Source organism: Microtus ochrogaster, chromosome 19 (assembly GCF_000317375.1).
Source record: "Microtus ochrogaster isolate Prairie Vole_2 chromosome 19, MicOch1.0, whole genome shotgun sequence".
NCBI lineage: Eukaryota > Metazoa > Chordata > Mammalia > Rodentia > Cricetidae > Microtus > Microtus ochrogaster.
Window position 1 is genome coordinate 59,976,530 of NC_022021.1, and position 13,942 is coordinate 59,990,471.

At 41.6% G+C, this 13,942-nt stretch overlaps 1 protein-coding gene across 2 annotated transcripts in view; it reads left to right on the top strand.

Annotated features, from left to right (window-relative positions):
- The window catches only part of Arl15 (ADP ribosylation factor like GTPase 15), a 362,674-nt gene that overhangs the window by 165,804 nt on the left and 182,928 nt on the right, over positions 1-13,942 (top strand). For both annotated transcript variants that reach the window (XM_026783835.1, XM_026783836.1), the window contains exon 4: positions 12,154-12,362. In XM_026783835.1, coding sequence (XP_026639636.1) covers positions 12,154-12,362 — 209 coding nt within the window. The remainder of the gene's footprint in view (positions 1-12,153; positions 12,363-13,942) is intronic.

Sequence of the window (13,942 nt, forward strand, 5' to 3'; positions counted from 1 at the left end):
ACATCCAGACTTTTACTTCTAGGTCTTCGAGCTCAAGTTAGCTCAGTAGTTTGGGAAGCCATAGCCTTAATAGTGACTATAAAATGCTTTGGAGCGGGTGTAGAAAAAGACAAGATCTCCTGAGTAAATTGGGAGGATGGGAACCTTGGGAGAAGGTTGAAAGGGAGGTGAGAGGCAGGGAGGGGAGCAGAAAAAAAATGTAGAGCTCAATAAAAATCAATTAAAAATGCTTTTAGGGTAACAAAATGACAGTTTATTTTTATGAACGCAGCATAATCTGAATTCTGTGATGTAAATGTTCCTTTTATCCTCACGGTCCTGTGCAATGAAGCCCTATATTTTTATATTTACTGTTTGGAGGGACATGGAACTTTGCAATGATTAAGCTAATTAAGGTCACTTATGATGCCATGTAATAGAACTTGGCTTTGAACCCAGTGAGACTTGAGAAGCTATGGCACCGTTTGTCTTTCTACCGTTGTTCTATCCATGAGGACTCGCCTCCTGGACAGGACTGGGTCCAGGTCCCATGCATGCTTGCATTGCTTATTTTCTAGGAAAATTTTATAGGAAAATTGAATTCAGGGAAAAAAATGGAATTTTTGGAAAGTTTTAAAACAAAATTGATCACTAAATTGAGAGCTGTCTGTATTTACATTTAATTTGTAGTACATGTTCACTTATTTAATTAGATAATTCCGATCCTGATGTAAATTAGTGTATGTACACCGTTAAATTAAACATTGTCACCTCCCTGAAGTCTGTCTAGACTGTTCCTTTGACATTCGCTCTTTTGTATTCAAGCCTAACCATGATCCCAGATGCATTTCTACAGTCAGTCTGGTTAGGGCCCCAGAAAGAGTGACCTGGCAAGAGGGCAGTGAGAAGGAAAAAAAGGAAACATGGACGGACTCTGGCTTAGAGCATTCTTAACACTTTTTTTGTGGTTGTTGTTTTAGCATGAGTAGGTTGATGGTGATGACATTTGTGGTAGATTGAACTCAAAATGAAGCTACAGTTAGTGCGAGACAAAATCAACAGTTTTGAATAATCAAGGCTTACCATGAGATTGTTCTTACTAATCTTCTCTTCTACATAAGACAAGATACCTCTGGTTTTAAACATTTTCTGTGTTCTCTGAATATACATTAATCTATAACCATATATATCTCTTACTACTATTCTCATAAGATAGGTATGTTAAAGCTTTTCACACACACACACACACACACACACACACACACACACACACACACGCTGTTGGGGGAAAAATCACAAACCATTCCAGATGCAGTGGCGGTTCCCCACTATGAAAGAACTAAGTAGATAATAGACATAAAACAAAGGACAAACAGCCTTAGGCCACAACCCCAAAGAACTTAGGTAACAAAGAAGACCCTAAAAGAGACATACATGGATCTGCCTAGGAAGGGGAATAAAGACAAGCTCTTCTGAGTAAATTGGGAGCATGGAGGGCAGCGGGGAGGGTGGAAGGTAAGGAGGGAGAGGGAAATGGGGAAATTATATAGCAATGCCTATCTAAACAATTAAAATGAGGATACTTAGTTATACATAAATTATACCTTTATAATATATATGTGTGTGTGTGTGTATTATTTTCAACCAGTCCATAATAGATACCCACCCTCCACTTCAACCAGAAACTTCCTGTTTTGATTCTTCTAAAAATTTAGTGGTATTGGTCAGTGGCAATTTTGAGCAAAATTCTGCACATACTAGCTTTTCTAATCTGGCCATCAGACTCCTTTGAATAATTCAGAAGCGCTATGCTTTTCATATCATATCACCAGCCTCCAAAATTTGCTACTAATAAACACTTAGAACTTGGAATGCCAGTTGTGGTTGCTGCGCGGCTGGTGAGTATTCTAGGGCATCAGCCCTTTGCTTTTGCAGGAGTGCAGAGACCATCTTTCCCAGAAGCATCGTCATGGCCTTCTCCTTCTTCAGACTCTCTGCGTTGCTACTTAGGTTTTAGGATAGCGTCCAGCCGCATCCAAAGACTCCTAAGAGCACAGGGCAGAGCTTGTTTGTGAGGCACTCAGCACATTGCAGCTGCGTGTGTTCAAATATTGGTACAGTGAAGATTCTTTGTGGATCTGTTTAAGGAAATCTATGTAATATTAGTAGTTGAAGATTGAGAGATGCCTTGCTGAACTGGGACACAGCAGAAACGTAAAAATAAAGTTTAAATAGCCATACGAACAAACCACTTCTTTCAGCCAGACGTGAGTTATTTCCATGTCATGGAATGATTTGAGAGCAAATTCTACATTCTGCCATTTGAGAATTGTTAAGTAGTATTTTATAAAAGTTTAATTCATTGAAAAGAATTTATTGTGTTCTAATTATGTGTAAAACTTTGTGTTTCACATGTTCCAATATGAAGATGGACTTAATATGAAGTACAGTTTATAAAAACTCAGGCAAAAATTGGGGTTCAACCTAAAAGTCAGAAAAGCAAAGCAGCGAGCCATTAGCTCTTACCTCAACCTCAGACCGAAAAAGGCAATCCTGCCTCCAGGAATCTCAGAATGAGACTGTCTGTGAGCTGTGTCCTCCCATCTTACATTCCTCTCTAAGGCTGGGATAAAAGATGTGAGCCACTGGGATTGAAGGCATGCACCGCCCGGTTTCTATGGCAACTAGTGTGGATACTGGGATTAAAGATGTGTGTTACCACTGCCTGGTCTGTAAAGCTGACCAGTGGGGCTGTTTTACTCTCTGATCTTCAGGCAAGCTTTATTTGTTAAGATACAAATGAAATGCCATTACATGAATCCATTGAATAAATTATTAATTTATACATAAATTACATTAAATACATTAAACTTCCAAGTGACTTTCAGTCTCCTCTGGAAGATGCTGTATATATTTAGGTAACTGTGCAAGAGGGTAGAAAGTGTTACAAGGAGAACCAAGAATAACAGGCTTCATCTCTCGAGCAATAGGACGTGCTAGAAGATCAAGGAAAGCATGGTGCAGTAGATGACATTAGATTTAGCCCTTGAAGGACACATAGTGGTTTAAATGTATAAAAGCTCAGAGGAGAACTGACACAATCAAAAGCCCAGGCAGAGGAGATAACGAACCAGAAACAAGAGGGTGAGAAATTTGGACCTGGTCCAGGGGAACAAGAACCCAGGTGTTTTTGTGTTGATCTATGAGGGCAATGCAGAAATGCAGCCGGAGTGGTAAAATAGAGCCAGACTGTGGAGAACTCTCAATGCCAAGTCAGATACTTTTGAAGCGTTACATTCAAGACGCTTAATATTTTTGAACAGTACGCCAATATAACTCTAGCTAACTTTTTGTAAAAGTATTTAGTGATTTTTATTAGATCCATGCCACAGCCATTTTGAAAGCTGTTCCGATGATGGAGGTGGAAGGGGGATGAGGTTGTGCTGCAGAGTATGGAGATGGGAGAGGGAGGGATAGCAGAGTGCCGCCATGTAGAGTGCTCAAGTCTGGGTGTTAGGACTTGACCTTGAAGGTGGTTTGAAGGTGGTGTTGTGACCTCATTTTGAGTAACACAGACACCCAGAACAGGTGCCAAAGGAATGGAGGAGGTGCGAAGAGGGCAACCGGTGTGTCATTTATTAGTAATGTTTAAAGCTGTACTTTATAGGACACAGGCTGAGGACCACCTTCCTTGGGGTCTTCAAGAGCTATGCCAGTTTAAGTTTGGGTTCTTTGGAGATATATATATATATATATATATTAAGATGTGTTAGATTCTAGTTTGAACACACGAAGACCACGGAGATTAGGGTACTCATTACCTATTTCCATTCTCCCATCTTTGAACATGAGACAGAGTGAGGATAAAGACAATTCAAAGTAAGACTCTTACTCCTTCTCAAATAAAACCTCAGATGCCTAAATCTTGATAGACAAGGAGTATATATAGTTGTAGATCCTGTCTGGGGTCTCAGGCATCTGCATGCTATTAAACTAAATGAGACCTCCAAATCCTTCTTTTTGTGGTCTTGTGTGTGTGTGTGTGTGTGTGTGTGTGTGTGTGTGTGTGTGTGGAGTATTTGCCATATTACAAGTTAAATCTGATCAAATTTAGAAACATTTTTAAAAATCCTTTAAACGCAATAATTACAAACTCATTGTATGTTATTAAAACAGTATTTGAATGAAAACATTCAAGAGCAAATATATAGATGGTGGCATATCCACTTTAGTCGGAGAAGGCATGATTCTCATACCTCCTTCAATCATGAGTTCATTGTTATATGTAGTTTGGATTGGAGTCTGTGGAGGAAATCAAGACTCACATAGATGTACAGTTCCAGAAAGGGGAGAAGGGAGGCATCTTTTAATAGCCTTTTTGGATACCTGTTGGTTGTTTCCTCTGACATCCATCAAGTGGTAACTCTTGAACCAGTTGCAGTGTGGATTCAAATCAGTGTACCTTAGTTCCTGCACATCTGTCATAAGTGGTTGGTACCAGTGCATTAAAAATCTGTGCAAGGCTTTGTAGCCTCGTCTGTCAATCATTTGGTAGGTCTTGAATCATTAAGTTCTTTTGGCTTTTCCAAATGCTGACACACTGCATTGTAAATATGTCTCTGTTAATATTACCCTCACTCTCCTCATTGAAAAGCTATTCTGTGCACAATAGCAGATAGAACTCTTCCAAGACTCTGGCTTTTGCTTGAAAATAATTTTTGTCCTTGACGATGAATAATACTGTTGTTTATTTTCCATGAAGTAACATAAATCGTAGACTGAATCCATTAAAATTCCAGGTAAAAATGGAAAGGAAAAAGCAGGTGGTTTGACTTACAACTCTAACAGTTGCACAGTTTATCCCAGAAACAGTTGTCTGCGTCAGTATGGCCCGCACATTCTTGCTACGTGCTACTCCTTAAGTTATCTGGAATGCTTTAAAAGATGCCTTTGGGTTAATTTAAGAAGACTGACAATTTTTACTTCCTGATTCTGATACTCTTAGAGACTGAACTGACTCTTTTCCTTCTCTCTGGAAGAGTGTGCCCGTCAGGGGTGTGTGAGGACAGACTGCTGCCTCCACCTGCTCGTGTTCTCCCCCGCACGCAGCTTTACTTCTATCAGCTTTGCAGGGCAAGTTAAAGCGTCAACACTGTGAAAACAGCATACAGTCTCCTAGTCTAGCCATGAGCGTGGTTTTGGGCTTCTGGGCCTCCTGAAACAGACTCTGCAGCTCGACTTTGAGAGCTGCCACTTAGTGTTAGCAAGCATACTAGGCATCTCTTGTCCTAAGTATGGAGGTGTTATGAAAACCAAGTCTTGGGTTTTACTTCCATATGATTTATCTTTTTTTGGTCTGGTCTGCTGCTGCACCAACAGTTGGTCATATGGTCAGAACTGATGCCTCTGTATTATTCTTTGCATAACTGAAGGCGACCCTGTTGGTGTCCGCCCATAGCCTGGGGTCTTTTCTCTTACTGCTACAGCCTGCATTGCCAAGGTACGTTGGGCAGGCTGATAGCACTGGAAACTAAACATGTGCCCTCCTCAGTGGTGTTCAGCCAGGTAGATATGGCCCATGTCCTTTGCCTTTGTACTGGCTCTGAGGGCTTCAGCAGGATAAACACTCACCATCAGAGCTTCCTGGCTTGGTGGTCTTCCCTCTGCAAGTTGTATTTTGCCTTGAAATACTTACCCCATTCTGGTTCTTGTGTCTCTTATATTTATCTCTTGACTTTTTGTACTGGGGAGTCCAAAATAGAAGCAGAAACTTAACTGGGTGTGGTGGCACATGCCTTTGATCCCAGCAATCAGGAGTCAGAGACAGGCAGATCTCTGTGAGTTCAAGGCCAGCCTGGTCTACAGAGAGTTCCAGAATGGCCAGGGCTACACAGAGAAATCCTGTCTCAAAAAACCAAAGGGGGGGAAAAAAAGAGGAAGATGAAGAAGGTAGGAGCAGAAGCTGTTAGTTTATGTGTTTCCTTTAGCTCTTCTAGCCTTTGGTTTTCATTTGATTAACATTTTCATGTATATTTAATAGTTCATCTTTTTTTGGCTATGTATACAGTTAGCTATATGTCCAGACTTGCTAGGGTATTTGTTGAATCTTCAAGGTTTGTGAATGCTAAGGCTTAGCAGATTGAGCCTAGAGGAAGCCCAGGTATAGGTAGTGTCTAACAGACTTGCTAACAAGACATGAATAATAGACAAGGCCTTTAACCTAGACACGACCCTCCCAGGTCATATTTCACGGGGATGTGTAGCTATTGTTACTCTGCTGACCAACAGAGCCATGTATGTCCTATCTTCACATGTGCTGTTAGCTTGTGTCTGTTGATGTCATGTGACGTGCCCATTGTCACTGTGATTCAGTATTTCTACACCCATCCCCCTTGCCTCCCATCTTATGTTCTTTGAAGTTCCTCCCTCCTCATGTGGTAATACCATTCTCCTAGCCTTCTCTTCATTACAATCTGTGGGATTGTTTCTTAAACATGTGTGCCCATTCACATTGCACACTTCATTCATTCCTGCAGCCCTGGAGCTACTCTCTCCCTCTGGCAGGCAGTCTCCATGTAGCAAAGTGAAAAACAATATTTTTACAGTTAAAAAAAATATCCTAAGTCTGTTACCTGTTTATCCTAGGTAGGGTTACTATTTGCTGTAATCAAAGCAACTTGGGAAAGAAAGGGTTGGTTTGTCTTCTACTACCAGCTCACAGTTCATCAGCAAAGCAGTCAGGAGCAGAACTCAAACAGGGCAGGAACCTGGAGGCAGGAACTGATGCAGATGCCAAGCTACTTACTGGCTTTCTCTCATGACTTGCACAGCGTGCTTTCTATAGAACCCAGGACCACCAGTATAGGGATGGCATTACCCACACTGGTCTGAGACACCCCCAACAATGCTCTACAGACTTTCCTGCAGCCCAGTGGTAATGGAGGCCTTTTCTCATTCGAGGTTCCCTCCTCGATGGCTATAACTTGCATCAAGTTGACATAAAACTGGCCATCACACCATTAGCTGAACTTGGAGCAGAATTCTTGTGTTTTGTCCCAGTTACTGCACACATTCAGTGAGAATATGGCCAAAAAGGGTGAGATTGATGTGAGCGTCTATACACAGCGATGAACAAGAGATCCTGTTTGAGAGAAGATGGACGGGAGCACTGCCATTGAGACCATCCTCTGACCTCCACTCCGGTATGCAGCTGCCTGTACTCACAGAGCATACTCACAAACATATATCACTGTGCTAGGCTTTCTATTGCTGTAATAAAACACCATGACCAACTTGGAGAGGAAAGGGTCTGTTTCAGCTCACAGCTCCATATCATAGTCTGTCACTGAGGGAAGTCAGGGCAGGTACCTAGAAGCAGGAACTGATGCAGAGGAATCGGAGGAGTGCAGATTTCTGGCTTGTACAGTTAGCTTTCTTAGAATCCCAAGGACCACCTGTCCTTACAGTCTGTTGGGCCCTCTCATCTCAATCATCAATCAAGGAAATGTACATTGGCTTGTCACAGGCCAATCTAGTGGGGGCATTTGGAAGAGATTCTCCTTTCCAAAACAACTCAAGCATATGTCTAGTTGATTTAAAACTAGCTAGCAGAAACACACACACACACACACACACACGCACACACGCACACACGCACACACATATGCAGGCAGGTATTACTATTTTCCTTTTAAGTTGTAAGGAACCCAGAAGAATCTAAAAGCTCATTCTAACAGCTACCAGGAAAGTCACATTCAAGAGACCTTAACAAGAACAGAGGGAAATGACCATAACATGCTCTCATGGTCAAATGGGGATCTTCCTATGGATTTTCCTGTCTCTGCCTCCCATCTCTTCATGGGAGGATGTCTGGCTTTATGTGTGTTCTGGGCATCTGGACTCAGGTCTTCATTTTGGCACAGAAAGCACTTTATCTCCTGAGCCATCTTTTCCAGCCTGTCATTACAACTTCTAACAAGTCAGTATTGGGCCTTCAGTGGTATGGGCACCCCCCGCCTTTACAACCCTTCTACTGTTAAAACTCCTCTTTGGCTTTAGATTAAATGTAAATGTATATATACCTTGTTTGAGTTTGGTACCTAGCTATTTCATGTAAAAATTGTAATTCAAGGCTAGAGAACATACTTTAATCTGTGGGGTAAGAGTGGCTTCGGGCTATGCGAGATGGTAAGTCCTTCGTGGATGGAAAGTGGTCATCAAGTAGGTGTCCTTGACCTTCCCAATTAGTCTCCATCCTCAGAGTGCCTGGCAGTTTGGTTGATGACACAGCCATTTCTTCACTGTGCCACCACCCATCACCTCTTTACTGGTTTCCTTGGCCCCACTCTGGGCTAGGCTGCTGCTGACTTTGACAATTGTAAAAACTGTAGTTTAGAATTCCAAACTCTGTGTTTGTGAAGATATTCAAAGACCCTAGGCTTGCAGGGGGATTTTGTTGTAAGAAATTAAGAAGTCTTTTCACTATTAAGAATAAAATATTCATGTATTATATCATATAAAGAACACTTGATCTTCCTTTGCATTTTTTTATTTCCTTTGCATTTTTTTTATTCACCACTACTACTGATTGAGCTCTTGCCATTTTGTTTCACCTATTTCAAGCCTGCATATTTTTTAATATGCCAAATAAAAGTATGGTTTCTCTTTGAGGCAATGACTGCCTGAGTTGGGTTTCCATTGTATCCCCCGAGTTTCCACTAGATGAGTTTTTGAAATATGTGTCCACTGTTTTCTTCATTATGCTTGCTGCCCTGGATATTATGCAGCAGGTGGCTATATTTGTTCCTTCTGGTAGATTTATATGCATTATACTTCGTGTGACTGTTAAAGGATTATTAAATGTCTCTTTAGACCCTCCTTCATTGTCTTGTATGGACAAGACATTTTAAAAGTATTGTTGGGTCAGTTGGCTGGGAACTGTTTTAGAAGTAGTGTTTGCTTTTTGCAGTGTTTATACTGTGTGTGTGTGTGTGTGTGTGTGTTAGGTACCTCTTTCAGCCCTTCCCACCATGGTGTATGTGTTAATATAGTTCTTTATTTAGCTCATCATTTCTGCTCAGTGATCACCCTATCTCAATCTCATTTAGACCTAATGTGTTTTGAATGTATAGTGTTGAATAAATCCACACAATACTTTTTTGTCATGGTGTTCGTATTGATAAATTGAAAGTGATAGTAGTACTGATTTCTGGAGCTAGATAGATGCCTTAGCCGTTAAGAACACTAGTTGTTCTTGTAGAGAACCCAGGTTCTGTTTCCAGTACCCACTTGGTGGCTAGGCACCTTCTGTAACTCCAGTTTTAGGAGACCTGATGCCCTTTTCTGGCCTCTGCAGGCACCATACGCACACAGTACACAGAGAGAACAACCATACACATAAAAATAAATAAGTCTTTAATTTTAAAAAGTGTTATCTACCTTATCAGGTTGTCTTCAATGAATGAATTAATCCCCATAAGACACTTAGACCATCAGTAACCATAACAGGACTAATTATTGATCAATTGCAGCCATTGGTTTTCTATGTTACAAAATCAATGAAAGCATTCTCTACATTCTCATCGGCCTTGTCGAATTAACAGTAGAACAAAGTGCATGTATTATTACATGGCAATTGTGTATCTCACATTTTCATGTTAGTAAAATTTGTAGTGGTTTGGGTGCATACACACGCAGTATTTTGTTATTTCTGAATAATCATCGCTGGATAACACTGCTGTCACTTTTGTCTCCCAGACTTATGGATGGGTTTCTAGCATATGGATAGTGTCTGGATTTAGCTTGTGACAGATGCTGTTGGTATCATACGCAGACCTCCTTTGCTGGGCCAGTGCATCCATCTCGCAGCTGCTGTGGGATTGGCTGCTAATGACGCACACCTGTACCCTTCTCCAGAGGACCACTCTTGGCTGACAGTAACCTCCCCAGCCAGATATAATTCTGAGATCTGGTCCCAACCCCCTCCAGGTACCCACGGGTGGCTCAGAGCCAACAACTGTGCAGAGATATCCTGGCTTCTGGACTCGACATCTTTATGTGATTCCGTCCAGACTCTAAGAGCTCCTTGGAGGATTAAGCTGGGGTGCGATAGCTGAAGTCAGATCTTCACCAAGATTCTTCCCCATCCAGTTGACATGTTTCACCCCTGGCGTCTCTCGGAAGCTTTCTTTCTATGATCATAGGTGCTAGAAGGGCCATTCCAGGCTGTGCTTTTAGGAAACCTCACCTTAGATGTGGCTAATCTCTGTTGCTCTGTTGCTTTATTGGTTCCCCATCACTTAAGCAATGAATTTCACACCTCACATAATCTAGGGTTTAAATTTCCTTGCTCTTGTTTCAGTCTTTCTAATGTGTAACAGCTCTGTTCATATCCCTCCCATTTGCTTATTTAACCATTTCTTATTGGATGCCCTTGATGCTTTTATATCCCTTGCTATTTCACTGTGTTCTAGTGGTGACTGTTTTAGAATCAGAAAATTAGTTTCAGAACCTAAGTCAGTTATACTTGCATCCCTTAGCTGATGTGAGAATCGTCTGATCTAGTCTCAACACTCAGCATTGTGCGAGAGTATAGTAAGTTAGCCACCTTCTCGCATGTATTAATTTTTTAATTTCTTTGCCTTGCTCTAGGTGAGCACCTTGGAGCCAGTACTTGAACAAACTGTTATCAGAGCCTTTCAATCTCCTATTTTCTGGAAAATAGCAGCTGCTCAGTTTTACCCAGCAGTGTGTTGGCTCACCAGGGAAAGCAGAGGCCAGGCCATCTTCCACGGCCTTGGATGCCCCCACTTGGTAGAAGCTGCTAATATAAAATCATTGAACACAGAGTTGGGAAGAAATATGCATAAGTGGCTTTTGTACCCCAACTCTAGCCTGCACTGTTGGTCCCTTACATTTGGCACAGTATGTCACACGTAGAAGCTAAATGTTCAATGCATGACTAGAACATAGTTATCAACTGGTTAGGACTGGATCATACACTGCAGATCAGTAAATTGCTTAGCTAATTCTTGTTATATAACCAACTGCATCCCTTCTGTTCACTGCAGATACCCACAGAGAGCCCCTCACTTTCGCAAAACAAATAAAAGGACTTACCGTGTAATGGGAGATGCCTGTGCCCTTCCTGGGCAAACTGGCTACTAACACAGTTCAATTAGAAATACCAACGTTTGGCCTTCTCAAACCTCTCGTCTAAGCACCATGTCCCATCCACACCAGGAGTGCGCTCAGTTTCCTTTTCTTTCTCCTCATGAGTAGTAAACCCAAGTGGATTTACACATACATGAAAGGCCAAGATTTTAGTGGTTCGCAAATTTCAGTATTTTGACATAAAAAGTTATTATGCTAATAACTCTCTATGTGAAGTTAAACAAGGCCACTCAGCTCTGTGTCTCAGTCCAGTTTCTGTTGCTACAACAAAATACAGACTGGGCAATTTCTAACGAAAAAAATTTACGGCAGGCCCAGAGGCAGGGAAGTCCCAGGTTGAAGCTCCGCATCTGGTGAGGGTTGCACTCTGTCTTGATGTAGCAGCAGACATCAGTGGTCAGAGAGACTGAGCGGGAAAGTGTGACTGTCCGTTCTTCCTGTCGTAAAGCCATTGTCACAGAGCCCTCGCCCTTGTTTCTCTAACCCTGGTCACCTCCGTAGGCCCCAGCTCCAAGTAGCATCAACATAAACTTAAAAGCTTAAGTTTCTGTCATGTGAACCCTTGGGGGAATAAAACCAAGCATAGCATTATTCTATTAAAAACCACCACCAAACTTAACAGAAGTGGGATCTTAAGATACTGTGGTAAATGTCTTGGTCACATTGCTTTCTTGTCTCTGTGGACAGTGTAGTTCATTAGGACCTGTACATTCTTTTGATTTTAATAAAAGAAGCATTATCCTGGTCGTCTCTTATTTATTTTGATAGAAAAGCATGAAGAACAATTTAAACGTCTGTTCTGCTTCATGACTGTGTTTGCCCAGCGGTTATAATGCCCTTACCTACGTGGTGTGTAATTCTTAGATTCCTGGACTGTTTTGTACCACAGACTTTAGCACTTGTGTTTGAAAAGACGCATTGGTTTCCAGTAGGAATTGCTACTTGGGGCGCTCTTAAGTTGATGAGAACTATTTAAAATAGATTCCGATTTTGTTTTGACAGGAGCTGATAATATCCGGAAATACTGGAGCCGCTACTACCAAGGATCTCAAGGAGTAATATTTGTCTTAGACAGTGCCTCCTCAGAGGATGATTTAGAAACGGCTAGAAATGAACTGCATTCTGCTCTTCAGCACCCACAGCTATGCACTTTGCCCTTTTTAATATTGGCCAATCATCAAGACAAGCCCGCAGCGCGCTCAGTGCAAGAGGTACACATGTCTCATTCACGTTATTCTTCCTTCTGCTTGGTTGGTTTGCTTGTTTATTGAACCAATGCCTCCACATTGGAATCTAGGAAGACATATAACCATGAATGTGTGGGACATGCTCATTTCCCCCATCCTTAGCACGGGTAGCAGAATACCAGTTATCATTCTGATGACTCATATTTATATTCCTGATCTTGCTTGTAAAACACAAATTCTTTCTTTAACTGGAAGACTTGCCTGGGTATTTTCTGTTTTATTTTGAAGAGGTAAAGGCCTAGTTCACAGCATTTTAATTTAATCCCTGTCCACCACCTTTCAGAGGGACACACTGTCCGTTTCTCCACACATTACCAGACCTCAAATATTGTGTTATTTTCCTCTGAAATACTTGGTGTGGCTGAAAAACTGATGTCTTACCTTGCAAGTTTCATGCCACCAACTACATTTTAATATGGCTCTATTCTTTCCTCACCTAATTGCCTTTCTTAGGTTGTTTCTGTCCTTTGAAAGTATGAGGCTATTTTGGGTAAACAGTGCCACTATGAGCCAAGTTTCTGATTTCTAGCACTTAAATAATATGTAAATAGATTATAACTCAGGGACAGTGGACTCAAACCTCCTGATGTATTTGCCCTGGATTCTGCAGGATGTCTCTTCTCCTCTCCCTCAGAAAACTGTAACAGCTCGAGTGGTTTAGGATTAAAATTATTAATAGGAGTGCTGTTGCCCTACAGTCTGAAAAAGTAGACAAGGAGCCAAGAGCATAGCGGGATTCAGTTACAGCCGTCCCTCACATGTAGTGTGGACCCGTGGCCAAGAGCTTGCGTCTGGCTTCTCAATAGATTGTTGTAAGTGCATAGGATTAATTTGGGCAATAATTTCTAATTTTGCAGTATTAAGTGGCAGAGGGCCTGTGTAGAGATAGTTCTCATTTGTTTAAAAACAAAAACAAGAACCGCTGAAGCAGTGATTGCTACTCAGCCCTCAGAGCTATCTGTAGTTACCTCCTTCAGCATTCAAGACTTACCGCCTTTTCACTTTATAGAGTTTGGAAAATGTATTTGATAGTGGTGGCGCACGCCTTTAATCCCAGTACTCTGGAGGCAGAGGCAGGCAGATCTCTGAGTTCAAGACCAGCCTGGTCTATAGAATGAGTTCCAGGACAGCCAGAGATACACAAAGAAACTCTGTCTCAAAACAAAACAAAACAAAAAAAGAAAAGAAGGGAGGGAGGGAAGGAGGGAGGGAGGGAGGGAGAACAGATGGACAGACAGACAGAAGGAAGGAAAGAAAAGATAAAAGATAGTCATTTGGTTGTCACCGTGCAAATGCCTTGCACTGCGATTGTGGTGCCTCCTGGACCTGTTCCATATGTTAGCTTCTTGCCATGAGACTTTCTGTCTGTAGAAGGGAATGTTCTAGAATGCAGTGCTGGCTTGTCACCAGAGCTACATCTGTTTATGCTGTGAAGTGCTTTACTTGGAGTATATCTTCATTCTCGTAGGCGATATGGAAACTGTTGATATACAGTACATATAGACAATATAGTTATGTGTGTGTAAAAGGTATGTATGATATGT